The 18,398-nt window shown below is 40.1% G+C and overlaps 2 protein-coding genes across 6 annotated transcripts in view; one reads left to right on the top strand and one right to left on the bottom strand.

Annotated features, from left to right (window-relative positions):
• The window catches only part of LOC308702510 (uncharacterized protein), a 207,501-nt gene that overhangs the window by 99,526 nt on the left and 89,577 nt on the right, over nt 1-18,398 (top strand). The gene's annotated exons all lie outside the window — the stretch shown is intronic.
• Nucleotides 3,402-15,293, bottom strand: LOC308702520 (uncharacterized protein). The gene is made up of 4 exons (XM_081385439.1): nt 15,098-15,293; nt 14,644-14,961; nt 3,887-4,189; nt 3,402-3,766 (listed from the first exon to the last, which is right to left on the bottom strand). The coding sequence occupies exons 1-4, from the start codon at nt 15,138-15,140 to the stop codon at nt 3,588-3,590; spliced, it is 843 nt and encodes a 280-aa protein (XP_081241565.1). The 5' UTR covers nt 15,141-15,293; the 3' UTR covers nt 3,402-3,587.

Raw genomic sequence — 18,398 nt, forward strand, 5'->3', positions numbered from 1 at the left:
CAACAGTGCACTTTTTTTTTTTTCATATTTTGTTTAAAATTTCCAATTTTATTTTATTTTTTCCTCAAAAAATTAGATGCCTACTCTCAGATAAATGAGGTCTATAATTAGTCCGATGCAAATAGAAATATAAAACCAGTTCTAATTGAAAGAAAACTAGTTGACAAAAATATTGAATCCAAAATTGGCTGATAATATAGCAAAACTAGTGATTTATTTGCTATTTTTTGTAGGCCAGTCATTTTTGACCGGGTACACCACAATTGTTTTGAACATAACACAAGGGTTAAGATGTGCTGATAAATCACATTCAGTTAATGAGAAGAGCTAATGTCAGGGCCAATGGTTGTATCATTTTTAGCCATGATATCAGCTGTCCCCTCCTTGAACTGCCACCTTAACGTGGTGGAGGGGTTTGAGTACCCGAATGACCCTAGGAGCTATGTTGTCCGGGGCTATATGCCACTGGTAGGGTCTCCCAAGGCAAACAGGTCCTAGGCGGCGGGTCACACTAAAAGTGGTTAAAAAAACCCTTTATGAGAAAAATTACATCGAGGACCATGATGTCGCCCAGTATGGCGCAGCCGGGGTCCCACCCTGGAGCCAGGCCACCCACCACGGGGTCCGGCCGGGCTCAGCCAGAAGGAGCGACGTGGGGCCGCCTTCCCGTGGGCTCACCACCTACAGGAGGGACCATAAGGGGCCGGTGCTGAGAGGATCAGGCGGCAGTCGAAGGCAGGGGCCTTGACAACCCGATCCCTGGACACGGAAACTTGCTGTAGGGACGTGGAACGTCACCTCGCTGGCGAGGAAGGAGCCTGAGATTGTGTTTTGGCCGAGTCTCCTGTCAGAGAGATCTTCAACTCCCACCTCCGGTGGAGCTTCGACTGGATCCCGAGGGAGGCTGGAGATATTGAGTCCGAGTGGACCATGTTCTCCACCTCCATTGTTGAAGCGGCCCTTTGGAGCTGTGGCCGTAAGGTCTCCGGTGCCTGTCAAGGCGGCAATCCCAGAACCCGCTGGTGGACACCGGAAGTAAAGGATGCCGTCAAGCTGAAGAAGGAGTCCTATCAGGCCTGGTTGACTTGTGGGACTCCTGAGGCAGCTGACTGGTACCGGCAGGCCAAGCAAACTGCACCCCGGGTGGTTGTGGAGGCAAAAACTCGGGCCTGGGAGGAGTTCGGTGAGGCCATGGAGAAGGACTATTGGCTGGCCTCGAAGAGATTCTGGCAAACCGTCCGGCGCCTCAGGAGAGGGAAGCAGTGCCCTACCAACGCTGTCTACAGTGGAGTTGGGCAGCTGTTGACCTCAACTGGGGATGTCGTCGGACGGTGGAAGGAATACTTTGAGGATCTCCTCAATCCCGCCGTCACGTCTTCCATTGAGGAAGCAGAGGCTGAGGGCTCAGAGGTAGACTCGTCCATCACCCAAGCTGAAGTCACAGAGGTAGTCAAGAAACTTCTCGGTGACAAGGCACCGGGGGTGGATGAGATCCGCCCTGAGTACCTCAAGTCTCTGGATGTTGTGGGGCTGTCTTGGCTGACACGCTTCTGCAGCATTGCGTGGCAGTCGGGGACAGTGCCTCTGGGATGGCAGACCGGGGTGGTGGTCCATCTTTTTAAGAAGGGGGACCGGAGGGTGTGCTCCAACTACATGGGGATCACACTTCTCAGCCTCCCTGGGAAAGCCTATGCCAGGGTACTGGAGAGGAGAATAGGGCCAATAGTAGAAACTCGGATTCAGGAGGAACAGTGCGGTTTTCGTCCAAGCCGTGGAACACTGGACCAGCTCTATACCCTCTACAGGGTGCTGAAGGGTTCATGGGAGTTTGCCCAACCAGTCCACATGTGCTTTGTGGATTTGGAGAAGGCATTCGACTGTGCCCCTCGCGGCGGCCTGTGGAGGGTGCTCCGGGAGTATGGGGTCCGGGGTCCTTTACTAAGGGCTGTCCGGTCCCTGTACTACCGAAGCAGGAGCTTGGTTCGCATTGACGGCAGTAAGTCAGACTTCTTCCGGTGCGTGTTGGACTTCGGCACGGCTGCCCTTTGTCGCCAGTTCTGTTCATAATTTTTATGGACAGAATTTCTAGGTGCAGCCAGGGGCCGGAGGGTGTCAGGTTTGGTGACAACACGATTTCGTCTCTGCTCTTTGCAGATGATGTTGTCGTGTTGGCCTCATCAAACCAGGACCTTCAGCATGCACTGGGACGGTTTGCAGCCGAGTGTGAAGCGGCTGGGATGAGAATCAGCACCTCCAAATCCGAGGCCATGGTCCTCAGTTGGAAAAGGGTGGCTTGCCCGCTTCAGGTTGGTGGAGAGTTCCTGCCTCAAGTGGAGGAGTTTAAGTATCTTGAGGTTTTGTTCACGAGTGAGGGAAGGATCGAACGGGAGATTGACAGACGGATCGGTGCAGCTTCTGCAGTAATGCGGTCGATGTACCGGTCTGTCGTGGTAAAGAAAGAGCTGAGTCGCAAGGCGAAGCTCTCGATTTACCGGTCAATCTACGTTCCTACTCTCACCTATGGTGATGAGCTTTGGGTCTTGACCGAAAGGACAAGATCCCGGATACAGGCGGCCGAAATGAGCTTTCCCCGCAGGGTGGCTGGGCGATCCCTTAGAGATAGGGTGAGAAGCTCGGTCACTCGGGAGGAGCTCAGAGTAGAGCCGCTGCTCCTCCACATCAAGAGGGGTCAGCTGAGGTGGCTCGGGCATCTTTTCTGGATGCCTCCTGGACGCCTTCCAGGGAAGGTGTTCCGGGCGCGTCCCACTGGGAGGAGACCCCGGGGAAGACCTAGGACACGCTGGAGAGACTATGTCTCCCGGCTGGCCTGGGAACGCCTCGGTGTCCCCCCGGAAGAGCTGAAGGAAGTGTCTAGAGAGAGGGAAGTCTGGGCATCTCTGCTTAGACTGCTGGCCCCGCGACCCGGCCCCGGATAAGCGGAAGAAGATGGATGGATGGATAGTTTGTACCTAGTATAAACTATTAACTGATAGTTGATGGAGACCAGTCAGTATAATGACCGCATTTCTTTTGGACGTGACTCAAGCGAGGCAATATCGGACACCTTGGGAGTGAGAACAGGTTGTCATTTTTTTTTTAAAAGTGGGTATTATGGGAACAAACTCGCACATCACCAATTTGGGACAGGTGGTCATCAACAGGGGCGTAGCACCAAATGTTGGGCCCCGGTTCCAGAACCAAGGTACACACAATACCAATATATATATATCAATATATATTTGTGGGCCCCCTCTTTGCCAAGGACCCCTGTTACTCAGTTCCACTATTACCCCCTGTCTGACGCCCCTGGTCATCAATGTCTGTTTTAAAATAGCTATGGAGCTCCAGGTGAACATAATTTCTAATTTGACCAAAGAAAAAAAACAGTCATACACAAAAATCTGAAATCATTATTGTATTTTAAGCACAGCATGCTTACAGTTCTATTTCAATTTTGGTATATTAAACATAGCATTTAAAAAACACTGGATCCATTCTTTTTTATTTTTGTCATCATGCAAAAAGTCACGCAAAATGCAAAAGTGCAAAATAATTTTTTTTTTTATTTTTATTTTTTTAAAGACTGCTTATTCTTGTTTTAGAGTATCAGATCCAGCACTGTGGGTCTGATGTCTCTCTTGTTCAGCTCTTCTGGATCTGATGTCATAAACCAGCACAATGAAAGCAGCCACAGCAGCCACGCCCACCAGAGCAGTGACGACCAATCGGATCACAGCTTCAGTGCTTTCACAAAAACTGACTTCATCTGTAGAAAGAAATTAAGCACAGAATTTTTTTTTTGACTCTGTAAACATACACTAATATCATACTAATGTACTGTGAAAGAAATTGGATGAGTAAATAAATAACATCACCGATAACGTACCTGAACACAACTGACAGAGATCGGTAATGCAGACGTGTTTGGTCTGGTTGCTGAGAGGATTGTTCACCACACATCTGTAAGTGTTGTTATCCTGATATTCCACCTCCAGAGGTAGAGAGAGACTGATGCTGAGATCAGACACACTGATGCTGGACAATACACTGATTCCTTTGTACCAGGAGAGATTAACCCTGAACACATCCATCACTGAACACCGCAGCACACATGTTGGGCTTGATGAACTTTCTGATGATGAAGAACACTGTGAAATGACACTGCTGATGACAGGAATGGGCACTGGAGCTGCAAAACATGAAATAACAAAAATAAATGCAGGGCTTCCTGGCTCTCACAAAACAGCACATCTTCATCCTTCATCAGTGCTGAATTAAGTTTCAGACCATAGACTGTAAAAAAATATGGACGACGCCCCTTCGCTCTCTTCCATTGGTGAGAACTAAAGCCGCCAGTGTCCCGATATGGCGCTGACATTTTGGGACCAGACCTGCGCAGTAGTGAGCAGGAAGTAAAGCCGCGAAATCAAGGCCCTGCCCTCACTCTCGGTGTGAAATAATTAATTATAGAAATTTATATATTAAATTTAAAGCTCCAATCTCCTCAGTCCTCCGAAGATCCCGATAAAGTTTGTTGGTGCTTCAGTGACTACTTCGCTCAGAGGACCTGTCAATCATGACGTCACACCACCGTTTTTATAGCATCAAATAACTAACTAAAACTAACTAAACTTATTTTAAAAACAAACACTTGAATTTAAATCAGCGTGATAAAAACTACTGTAAATGACAGAAACCACCTTTGGAAAAAAGATATTTGAAGTGTAATTAAATTGTTTAGTTGGTCTCAAGTCCCGTTGAATAACACGGGGAGGCGGGGTTTATGACCTATACTAGTCACCGGGGGGCGATCGAGACGTTTTGGCTTCACTTTTCAGGGCTTGTGCGGCACGCTTGTTTCAAACAGGGGGGCAGGGTTTCATATTTTCTTGAAGCTTCCCCGGGCGCCGCCATTGATTAGCGGACCATCACCTGCTGTTAGCATCCCATTGACTCCCACTCATTTTGGAGTCACTTTGACAGCGTTTAAAGACTCCATTTGTCCATTATTTATTTCTAAAGAAACACGAAAATGTATAAAAGGCTCCATTACCTTGCAGCTTACGTTATGGCCCATAGAAGCAGTTTTGGTAAAAATAGGCTAACGATTGCGTCATTACACGCGACTCTCTGTCGCACAGTAGAGAGATTACCGTATGGACAGGAGGAGAAGCTTGCGGGCAATCGGGGGGACGTGGAGGCAAACTGGCAAAATAATTAATCAGAATACTTAGCAAAAGTTTCTCCTGCTCCAAGCTCATGGACACCTCCTACTCACACTCTCCGTCTCTGCAAGTTTCGGAAGGGAATGATTCAGATTTCCATCAGCCACAGACTGGAAGTGAGGTGTGCTTATACTGTCTTAAAAGAGTATAGCGCTAATTACACACATAATTGTTTTATTATGAGCTATGTACACATTTTAAATGGATTGATATCTACAATATTTAACGACAATACTTTTAAATAAGACATGATTGCTTTGTATGATCAACAGATTGAATTTCGGCTTTTATTCATCAACGCACACATCAGTTAACACACAAAAGTGCGCATTGAGGGCGCATATCGACCGCTAAGGGGGCGGTCGCGAGCACCCTTCTGAAGCCTAAAATGACAAATGGGACACCCTACGGTCTCATGGACTTAAAGGGATACTCCACTTTAAAATGAAAATTCTGTCATCATATACTCACCCTCAAGTTGTTTCAATCCTGTATGAATTTCTTTCTTCTGCTGAACAGAAAGGAAGATATTTAGAAGAATGGCAGTAACCAGACAGTTTCTGGTCCCATTGACTTCCAAAGTATATTTTCTCCTACTATGGAAGTCAATGAGACCAGAAACTGTCTGGTTACTGATATTCTTCTAAATATCTTCCTTTCTGTTCAGCAGAAGAAAGAAATTCATACAGGATTGAAACAACATGAGGGTGAGTATATGATGACAGAATTTTCATTTTAAAGTGGAGTATCCCTTTAATGGACATACGGCATACTCTCTTGAGTACTTTGAATAAGTAATTACTTCACAACCGCTAAAAAAGTATGTTCTATATATTATGAATTTGTATAGTATGATTCAGATGTAGATTGTTCTCGTGCGTCAAGCAGGTTCGCTTGAGCTTCTGTGTGTGTTCTCTGATCAATAAAATAACTAAGTGTGTTGATTTAATAGGCTATTTTTATCATAACAGAAAAATTACAGAAATTATTATTATTATAAGAAATATTATTGTTTGGGTTAGTTACACCTAATTCTACTTTACTTTGCAATGCACTTTGATTGATTGCTCATATTTTTTTGCCAAGTAGATCTATCTTTCTGTATTTGATAACTCTATCATAAACAATAAAATATACAAAATACCGATAAACACCTATATTTAAGCAGATAAAAACCTAATTCATAAATTAGTTCACCACATCATAACAGAAATATTAATATATATATATATATCCATTTGTTATTGTATCTTTGTGGGTATTTGCACTGAAGGTATGTTATAGCTATCTTTTTATACATATTTTGAATTATTTGAATAAAACAATTGCCTGTTGACTGAAGCTGCACTACCGCCTTGCGCCTGATTATTAATGTGACATTCGTCATGCTTCCGGTCTGAGGCTGGTGCTGCGGGTCTGCAGCTATTATCAAAGAGTATAGAGGCCCAAGAGGCGAAACTCAATAGAACGCTCCATAGCAACAGTTGCCCCCGTGACGGCGCGGCCGCCATTATGGACTGAAAACTGAAGGAAAACGCCGAGAAATAATGGGAGTCAATGGCACTGAAAAACTTAACATAACAAAAACTTAACATAACTTATTTTTTTCTGGCCGTCATATCTACATATGAAAACAATTTAAAATACATTAACGAGGATGACCGACGTTAAATGACGTTAAATGACAGAAAATATACGTCTATGTGTTGGTTATGCATGGCCTAATTACCCTTAAGAAAATAGTATTTTGGGACAAAATATTACTATATGTAACGAGTATTTAACCCGTCTTGTAGGGGAAAATGTGTTAGCGCTGCCACGGAAGACTGAATGGCGAAAAGATCTTAGTCCCCGCTTTCAGTACTTTTAATCTCATTACACACTAGAGGTATGTATGCTGTGTGCTACTTTATTGGAATCTACAGACCGACGAGGGTAGGCTTCAGTTTGTGTAGCGTCACAAGATGGCTTCCTGAAGTAAAGTAAATGTGTGAGACAGTCTAATATACTCCTCCCTCCCCTGGTCTAATAAAGTAGCTGAGATGCCCCTACTCCTTGACAGCTCTAAACAAAAAAAGTACAATGCAGGTAAGTACGAAAATTAAACAATATTTATTCCGTGTGTACTTTTCTTTCTTGTAATAAGGTGTTAATTCAGGGTTGATAATCACAAAATAAAAGAAAATAAATAAAATGTATGGTCTTTGTGTTTTCTTTTAAACTCACTACAACACAACCACTTTCAATGTAAAAGCTCTAAACCATTCAATTGGACAATGGTAAATCTCACTTCAAAATAAAAAAAAAACACTTGTTTACACCACTTTCAGTTTTCAAATAATCAGCTTCAAATGATCAAACAATCACATTTTGAAAAAACAACAATCAACAATGGTATACCCAATGAAATTTCACATCTGGAAGAGCACTTACGTGAAACGTCCCTTTTTGTGTTCACTCAGTTCAAAAATATCAAAAAGGAATCAATTGAAAAGTTGTCTTGACGTAGCGTGCGTTGAAATTAACTTGAGGTTTTCGTAGAACTATCACTCAAGCTTAATGAAATGTCCAACAAAAACAAAAACAAAAAAATAAATCAAAATGAGTCGGAAAGTAAGTGAATCAAATGGAGATGAATCAAAAATGAGATATCAACTAGAATGTATCAAACTGGGATACACCAATGGAGAGGTGTCAAACTGAGATGTAGTTGGATGGCAGGGTAATACAAAATAGTCTTAAACTCAAATCTTCTCAAAAAAAAATATGTTCAACGCCAACTGCAAGCATCGATTCCCATCTCACGTGCGATGACACGTGCCGAACACTCAAATACACGTGACCAGTCTGGTTGAAACGTTAATTCGTAAGAGTGCTTTTCGAACAAGATGAAAGAAGTCAAAAGCTCAACAAAAATGTGAAAAATCTCTTCAATCGTCCACAATCAGGCTAAATTTGTACTTTAAATGCACTCACAGTTCTCGTTGCCTTCACAAAACATTACTGCGTCACTCCAGCAGTCCAATGCAATTCACGGATCAAAACTACACAAAAACTACGAAATGCGGAACAAAAATCACTTTATATCGTCCTGTATTCGACTAAAGCCCTGATTATCTTCCGTTTAAGTTACTTTATCGGACGAGCTTCTCAAAACACGACACAACACTCACTTTCTCTTCTCCGTGCGTCTCTTATAGACAAATCCGGCGAAACACGGAAGTAAAGCAGCGCCGCCATTACTGCGTGCCTTGCTGCTAAGGAAGTAGCGTTGGTCCCGTAGGCGGCTGTAGCTGTACGAAATGTTATTTTTATCTATTTATCTTTAATTTTGTACAGTCGCCCTGCTGTATGGCTACAACACTTCCCTCGGCCGGCCATGCAGTCACACACTACTTCGAGAACTTTGCAGTTTTCTCTCTATATTGTTACTGACACATTATGGTACGAGTTCACTGCCCGTGAAAACCGCACGACACCTTTTAATGTGAGCTCATCTGCGAAGGTATGCAAGTATCTGGCCAATGCATTCCGGAGCTCATGTAATTCTGACCTTCAATCAATGCCCTGTACTTTAGGTTCTGAAGCTCGCATGCCAGATGATTAATAAAATAATGTTTAATACCTGTAAGCTGCCAACTCTCACGCTTTCACCGTGAGACACACGCAATTGACACTTTTCACACGCTCTCACGCCACACATCCATTTTCTCACGCACATAAAAATCGAGAAGCAAAGAGGACACGGAGACCGACAGACTAGACAGAGCAGGTTAGTTATGATATATATAAAAAAAGCTCAGCTCTCAGATTCTGTCAATTTTATTATGAAATTCAAACAATAAATATTTTGGCGTTTGTAAATGTGACGTGACAGATCCCTATGGCACGTGAACCTATCATAACTTAATAGTAAATAAACACGAATGAACAATGTTAAAAGAAACAGTAGCATAACCTACCGAAATGTATATTCATCATACATAATATCGATCAATCAGTGTTTTTTTTAACCGCGGAAAGGGTCAACAAAACAGCTGGAGAACAATTATGTCACATAACATTTACCTCAGGAAAGCAAAAAAGTATTCTGCTAAATATGTGTACTATATTACATATTTATTATAAGTTTTCTTATATCATTAAATAAAGTTGTTATTATAATAAAAAAAAACGCATTATATTTAATTTGAGTTATTTTTAACCTTAAATAATACTGCCAGCTGTATGTTTAACTTACAGCATTAGGTGAGAATTTTTTTCTTGAGAAAAAATAACGCCTATCTTGTGTACCTAATATTTACCCAAATTAGTCAATATTAAAACAAATCACAAGAATTGAACTGAATTGAAATCCTGAAATTGTTTCAAGCAATAATAAAAAAAAAAACGTACCAGAAATTGTACCATATAATATAACATTGCAACATGTTGTCACTAAACCTAATAAAATTCAGTTTAGTAACTAAAATGTTTTGACAATCACAATATTTAAGCCCCAGGATCCGCTTTCATTGAAATGTCATTAGAGGACACCGGCAAGTGTCACACCCTCACACTTCGCAGGCACGCAGTAATGGCGGCAGGCAAGATGGCGGCGCCCATAGAGTTCGCGGCGGATTTGTGTATATGCCGCGCTCTTCTTCTCTTTTTTTCCCACGCACACTCAACACTGGAAACCAAACCACCCGTCAAAATAAAAGTCCGCCAAAAAAAGAATGATTTTTTTTAGGTAATATATACCCGTAACATTTAGAAGTAGCCTACTATAAGACTACTATAGAAATACTATAGCGGCTCTAGGATATTATAGAGGTATTACAGAACATAACATACTTCTGTGATGTTCTGTACCTCTATAATATTTTTAAGCTGATAGTATTTATATAGTAGTCTTATCGTACTTCTGTAGTATGTCCCAAATTACTATAGTATTCCTATAAAATTACTATAATATTTTGTCCCAAAATACTATAAGATTCCTATAGGCTAGTACTTTTTAGTAAGGGTATGTCCCTCCCCCACCGAATCGGCTTCATTAGCCTACCACTTACGGTTTGCCATAGATATAAACACTAGATGTCGCCTTGGGGTTCTAAACATGCGTCAAAACCGCCGCCATCTTTGAACAGGGGTCTTGCCATATGAAGTAGCTAGGTAACGCTGCTATCTCCGCCTATACTTCGATTTTATGGATGATACCGGACTTTTGTGCTGCGTATGGATGTTCACACGAACGAAATCTAAACCAGACAGCATGGGATTACATTTACTCTGTGGATGGTAGTAGTCAAGTTGTTTTTTTATAAGTTCAGTGTACATTTCTCTGCTTGGAGGAAGAAAATGAACTGTGATTCTCGCACAGCTAATGAACATTCTTTAGATATTATTTGAAATAACTCTTGTGTTTAAAATGTACAATATGCAGGAGTTGATCCTCAATACCCATTTTTGGCTGCATGTGCTGTGTTGTTCCTAACTTTTGATTTTTTACCGATTGTACTCAAACCTTTTAATAAAAAAAAAAAAAAAAAAAAAACCTGTAAGTACAGTCCTAATAGTATGCTGGTCCTCTCCCTGTCAATCTTCAAACAGTACATCCATGATTATTATACATAGAATTCCGCAAATCTTATGTATGTGTGCGTTTTGCACAAGGACAGTGGGCTCAAGGGCTTGTTTCTTTTCCTTGCAAACTGGGGATGGAGGTGTGGAAGGAGTCGAAGGACACTGAAATTTGTGAAAATGTCAACTGTTTAAAGCCTTTCTTTAAAGTGAATTTCGTTTTGTATAAATTGTATCTTAATTTTAATAAATTTTATTCATCAACAAATTGCTTGTTGATATAATCATGGAGGCGTCCGCGCGGTAACTTACTTATTGCACGTTAACTGGAGCGCATCTCATCCTAACTTAACGAAACTCAGCCTATGCCTCACACAGACATGAGAAATACATCAAATACACAAAGCTTAAATAGTCTTTAAACGAAATAATTTAAAACGAAAGAAAAAAGCTAGGCTACTCTCTGATTATGTAATCCATTATGTGCATTTCTCTCTCTAGGCGCGTTCACTACGGAGATGGCGATCGTCAACTTCATCTTTGCAGCCGAGTCGACACTGTCAGAAGTTTATTAATAAAAATCAATGCACGCGTCACCGGATTTACAAATGCACTTCTTGCTTGTTGCACGCACACATAATATGTCGAAATAACGAGATATTATGTTGAAATAACATTATTCTTAATAAAACATCTTTTAGAATATTTGATTGAATGCTGAATGTTGCGCTTGTTCAATTTAATAAAATAAAAAATTTAATTGTGATCATTAAAATAATTGAATATTAAATATTTAGTGGCCAAGTTTTGCTCATTTATATATGTATTATATAGCAATAGTTTATTCTAAGTTTACTCAAGTGGAAGAATGTGACTAATAAACGTAGGCCTACTAGCACTATGCATTATATTTTGAAAAAGAAGTAATTATCTTAATATCAAAACCTTAAATTTCCTCTGGACTCAATGATAAATACATGACTGACCGTTGGAACGAACCATAAAAACTAGAAAATCGCATTTCATGACGATTTATGGTGATTTTATTTCCGTTAGACCACATTGACGCTGATGCATTAAAGAGGAGGGGCTCCCCTGTTCCAAGATGGCGGCTCTATTGACGCATTCGTTCCAATGAACTGCCGTATACAAGGCGACATCTAGTGTTTATATCTATGACGGTTTGCAAAGATACAATTATGCAATTACTGCAAACCTTTAATCTATCAATATTTATGTTCTATTATGCATTTTCCTTGTTATATGAATAACAGAAATTCATGAAATAATATGCAGACACAGTAAGATATTTATTCAAATGTTGATTTTGAAATTAGTGAACATCACCATATATATGATTTGGAAAAATAAATAAATAAATAAATAAAATTATAAATGAACATTTCTAAAGACAGTTAATCTTTTACATAGAATATCACAAAAATATTAACAACTTGTTTTTTCAACATCTTCAGTGAAAGTGCACACAGTGAACGTTTCAATGGCAAGAAAAAAAACAATCTATGAAAGTCCTATTACAGGCGGAAAGGTACAAAAAAGATGTGCAATCTAGCAACTATAAACATCTACTAAAATGGATTTTGCCATTGACTGGTGCTAACGATTTCAGCAGCTTTCAGTCCATAATGGCGGACGCGCCTCCGCAGCGCCATCTACAGACTGTTACCCATAACACAACAGAGTTTCGCCTCTTGGGCTTCTATACTCTTGGCTATACCGAATACCCAGTTCCTGCTGTGCGACTAACATGCCAAAACGCGGGAACTTCCGCCAATAGTTATAGGAATTATAAAAACGTTCCTCCAGTGCGAAAGACCCTTGTGTCCAGTGGTGTAGTGGTAAAAAAAGAGGTGGGTAAACTATAAATTCTGGTGGACCACGACATGGTCACGGGGTAAGGTGGGCCACTGCCTACCGTTGTATGTGTATCCTGATGACATCGCTATAGGCTATCATTTGATGGTACTACCAAGGGTATCACTGGTTGTTCCCTCATCATAGGTCACACAATCACTATTCAATTCATACATTAATCTAAGTTCTTGTTAAAGAGACTCAGAAAGGAATAATATGGTTGAGATCTATAAAGTTTAGTGGGGACCGGGGACAGTTGCAACACTTTTTGCATTTCTCTCAGTTACTCAGACTATTTGGACTAGACCAACCAAATTTGTACATATTAAACTTCTGTCTGCCAATTACCCATACCATTTAAAGATGATTATATATGACATATTGTTCACAGTATTTATTTGAATGGAAGAAGTCAGATGTTGCAACTGACCCCGACCCAGGGACGGTTGCAACATGTTAAAAATACCTTTAATTTCATTAATTAACTTAAGCTTTTTGTCTCAATGAGCATAGAATTCTGAAAATATTAACTGTTTTAGGCCTACTATAATATTATAGTATTATTTATTTCAATAATATTATTGTAGTCTTTTTTATTTAGTCATATTTATCAAATAACAGTTATTGAGTTTTGTTAGTTTATGTGTAGAACATAGGCCTACATAGATTCAGTGTGCAGGAGTTACAGATGCTATTCAATCTCTCCATATTTCAGTGTCAGACAGGAAGAATTGAACAGTTTGCAATGCAACAAACTTTTATTAAACATGCAATTTATATCTTGTTGCAACCGTCCCCATCCCTATCAGCCATGACAGAACATCATACGCCTGCTAGACACACTGACTTTGACACATGCTAACCATACCACTTAGAAGTCAACAAAACAATAATTCAAACGAAGTAAGTTTTGTTTAATTCATACAAAATTTCAGGACAGTATGACAAAAATATATCTCATGAAAATGTTTACTTTCATACCTCCAAAACAATTTTTGTTCAATAAATGCAGCAGCAGATGTTGAATATGTCTACTGTCTTTTTGGAGGGGGGAGGGTCTAACTGTGCATGTTCAGTATGAGTGTCATCACGCTAGCTTGTTTCTGATTGGAGAAAAATGACATGTTGCAACCATCCCCATCCATGTAGAGGGAGAAAAGTCTTTAACCTGGTGCAGGCTTGATTCCCTCTGAATCTCTTGCACAGTTGGGTTTTGACATGCTCCCTACATTAAACCAGCTGCCTGTAAATCACTTTTTTGCATCGTTTTATTGATTTCCTGTTGCGACTGCGATCAAGTTTCATTCTCGCGCAGCTTGTTTAGTAACATCACGAGCGTGTGTTTTCTTCTACGTGTGTGCGCCGTTCTCTTTGTTCCGTGTGTGTGTGTGTGTGTGTGTGTGTGTGTGTGGCGCGCGCTGCGAGTGCGCTCTCTGCTCCGTGTTTGCGCGCTTTTCTGCTCTGTAGTTAACGGCCCAAATGCTCGAATCATGTGCCGATCGGCGATCACGCACTGGAAAAGCAAAGTCCGCTCAAATAACGTGACATTAGAGGTGGATAAACGCAATGTAGAGGTGGATAAACGCACTTTGGAGGTGGGCAAACGCTATTTCCAAATTTTGGGAGGTGCGTAAACGGCGTTTACGTGCGTTTAGCCTCCACTACATCCCTGCTTGTGTCTCCAAGCGAGACAAGTGAATGACTGTGTCGTAAAAGGGTTCATTACGCGAAGCTTTTCAATACGGTGTACGTTGTGGCCATCTGGTGGTCAAATAATGAATATCACCTTCGTGTCTGGCCAATTGAAATTAAACAATTGTTTAGCCGTAGGCTACAGGAGGAGTAGGCTACAGCCTAATAAGTATGTAATATCCAATATAAAAACATCTTGAAAATTTATAATTTTGAGAACGATTTAGTGTCCTTTACAATATGAAAAGAACATTAGGCTATATTAATTATAGGCTACTGCACCTACCGTAAACAGTAACACTGAACGTCTTGGTTGACTCCTTGTTATTGATAATTGTACTACATTTATAGACTCCAGTGTCTGTGGCTCTGATGTCGTTGATGGTGAGAGATCCATTTCTCTCCAGCTTCAGTCTGTCTTTGAATCTCTCATCATCATACTTTGGATTGTTTAAGTTAATTGCGTTAACTATGCGTCTGTTGTAAAACCTCCACTCGATCTCATCCGTCAACTGCAGGCCTATTTCAGAAACATTCGAGTCCAGAGTGACAGAGTCTCCCAGCATTACTGACTGAACTTCATGTGATTCAACCTGAAAAACACCTGCAGAACGAGATTACACGGCTTAAATATTTAAATCTTGGAAATCTTCTTACCGTAAGAAGTAGTAGGCTATTGTGTGTATTATGTAACTATACTTTGTGATAACATTGTTATGAAAAACAGATTTATAACTTACCAACTAGACACAACAAAACGAGCAAAACAAACGTGGCAATCATTTTCTTAGAGTCGCAAATTGTCACATAACAAGTCCGAAAATGTGATGTTATTTTAAGATAATGAAAAGGTTTTTTTTTGTTGTTTTTTGTTAAGTGAATGTTTCACAGATCCGCTTCATACTCCAAAACACTCTGCACGTCACCGTTATGTGCGCGTGCCTGTGGGCGTGAACTAGTGTGCAACAGGTGGTGACGTAAGCATCTGTTCAACCTATGAGAATTTTAGAGAGTGAGCTTCAGAGCTCTTGGTCCGGTTCTTCTTAAAGAAATCCACCCAGTTCATTAAACTTCTAAGTAGGTTAATAAAACTGACATTGTAAATAACGTTTGCATCCAATTGTAATTGTGCAGCAAAGAAGCTGGTAATAGAGGACACTTTATAATAAAGGACACACAATAATTATTAGCTAGTACTATAATACAAAAATATGAAGCAAAAACCTGTGTGCAACAATTTTAGCTTTCCAAAAAGTAAGCTGTTGATGATCATCTGTTGGAAGTTGAAATCTACAGGAAAATAATTCCCATGTTTCTTGCTGTTTTGAAGGGAAGTCAAACCATGAGATTAGATGAAGAAGACGCCCTTCATACTAAATATGCAAACTCACACATCCTGTGAAAATTCACAAAAAAAATGTGTTATCATGTGAGGTCTTTTTCAGTTCTTCATTTTACTTCTAATTTCACACTTTTTTTTTTAATCCCTTTAGGTTCTAATAGTCAAAAATAGACCTACAGCCTAATCATGTTTAGAGTTGTATCTGCAAACATTAGCTTCAGATCAGAGAACAGATCTCAGTTCTTGTGGTTTATTTTCAGGATATTCTCTTCTCTGAGGTTATAGGCCCTATCTCGAGAATAACAGATACTCTCCCTCATTTCCAAACCTCACAAAAGAAGATCAATGAACGAGGAACTGTCTTGACTCAAGTTTACACTTTAATTCTGTTTGTGTGGTTATTTTCTCTTCTCATTTCATATTGACTGAACTTTAGTTTTGGTATTTTGAGTTCTCCTAGAGACCACATAGATGTTTGACAGGATCTGTCTCAGCAGACACAAACATAGTGTTCTTAGAGTGATTTAAAGGCTTCTGTTTTTTTTTTTTTAATTGCTTTGTTTTGGATTCATCACTTTGTTGTGACATTCTGCATGATTGTTATTCCATCCATCGATCCATCCAACAATCCATCAATTCGCCATACCTCTTGTCCTATAGAGGTCACATTAGGGTTTGCAGCATCTTGGGCCGTAGGCAGAGGCACTCTGGACAAGCGACTATTTTTTCTTGTTTATGGTAATTACAGTATTAAACTAAATATACACTGTTAGAAAAATCTGTAGAAATTACAGTATTACTGGCAGCTACTTGCCAGTAACTTACTGTAGATTTAAAATGATGTTATTTACTGGCAACAATTTGTTCAAAATTAAATGAACATTAATCATTAACAAGTCTTTATCTTTACAGAATAAAACTAAAATAACATCCTCATGCAAAGCATTCTGTGAACCAAAATCTGAAGGAAAAAAAAAAACAGAAAAAGGTTGATGAAGATTTCTGGTTCCCAGAATGCTTTGCATTAGATTGTTATTTTATAATTTTATTCTTTAAAGACAAAGACTTGTTAATGTTTAATGTTCATTTAACTTTGAACAAACTGTTGCCAGTAAATAACATAAATTTAAATCTACAGTAAGTTACTGGCAAACAGCTGCAAAACTACAGCAAATTTTTTACAGTGTAGGTGTGGCGTTACGAGGGAGGCTACGTAATGATGCAATTGAATGATCACGGGCATGTTCTCCCATACAAAGCTAAATGAAGTCACGACTACGCCACCCCAGCATTAACCCAGCTGGGGAAATACCCATAAGAAAAAGGGCACACAAATTCGTTTCTCCCTCCCACAATCACCAGACACTGAGACGTGAATATTGTACAAAAATATATATAATTATTTAATGATCATAAATAATTTAAAAAAAGGTTATTAGAGACAGTCAAACAATGGGGCTAGATGGCAAGGCCACTACTTTGTATATGAGCAACGAAGTTCAACCAGTAGACAGACAGGTCGACTCTCGTGATGGAGCTGGGGTGCACCATTAGCTGCTGGACAGGCTGAGCAGTAGGCCTCGAATCAGCCCGCAAGGAGTACACCGTGCCCAAAACTTCCAAAGCACACACACACACACACTTGTGAAATCCACTACAAGAAAACCTCTACCACGCTCAAAAGAGAACTTCTGTTCACCATACCCAGGACGGCTAGCCTGCCCGCTTTTGGGTCACCCCTGCTCCTATGAAAGAAAAAGAAAACAAATTACCAAAAGAATATAACAGCCTATGAACAAACAGCATTAATTGGTATTGATATTGCCAGCCATAGGCAGTTAAAACCAAATAAACACACAGAAATGAGTACTGTTGAAATGAAAACACATGAAAGCAAAACACATAAAAACAAAACTAGAAACAACAACTACTAAGAGGCAAAATAAAAAGAAACAAAAGGAAACAGAACTACAAACAAAACAGCAGCGTCGAGGCTAAACCGCGTCGCAATCAAGCACCCTCTTTAACGGCCGATCGGCCGGACTTCCGTTCGAATCTAAGGCAGACCATTCCCTCATTCCGTTTACTCACGCACCGAACAGTAAAGTTGCAGTCACGCAGCACGCCGGGTTATACGTGCGATCGATTCCCTTTTCTACACTGGAACTACAGCAGCAAGGGGAACAAAAACCCTTGAGCAGTACGCTCCGTACCTCCACGCAGACACCAGCTCACGCACCGAGCAGTAAAGTAGCAGTCACTCACAGCACGCCGGGTTATACGTGCGATCGGATCCCTTTTCTACACTGGAACTACAGCAGCAATGTAGAGGAATAGATACATAGATATAAATATATATAGACAGCTAGATTAATAGATAGATAGATAGATAGATAGATAGATAGATAGATAGATAGATAGATAGATAGATAGATAGATAGATAGATAGATAGATAGATAGATAGATAGATAGATAGATAGATAGATAGATAGATAGATAGATAGATAGATAGATAGATAGATAGATAGATAGATAGATTAGATACATATATAAATACATATATATTATAGATAGGCTTACATATCTAGATAGATATCTAGATAGATATCTAGATAGATATCTAGATAGATATCTAGATAGATAGATAGATAGATAGATAGATAGATAGATAGATAGATAGATAGATAGATAGATTTGG

Source organism: Scardinius erythrophthalmus, assembly GCF_964197995.2.
Source record: "Scardinius erythrophthalmus genome assembly, chromosome: 14".
Lineage (NCBI taxonomy): Eukaryota > Metazoa > Chordata > Actinopteri > Cypriniformes > Leuciscidae > Scardinius > Scardinius erythrophthalmus.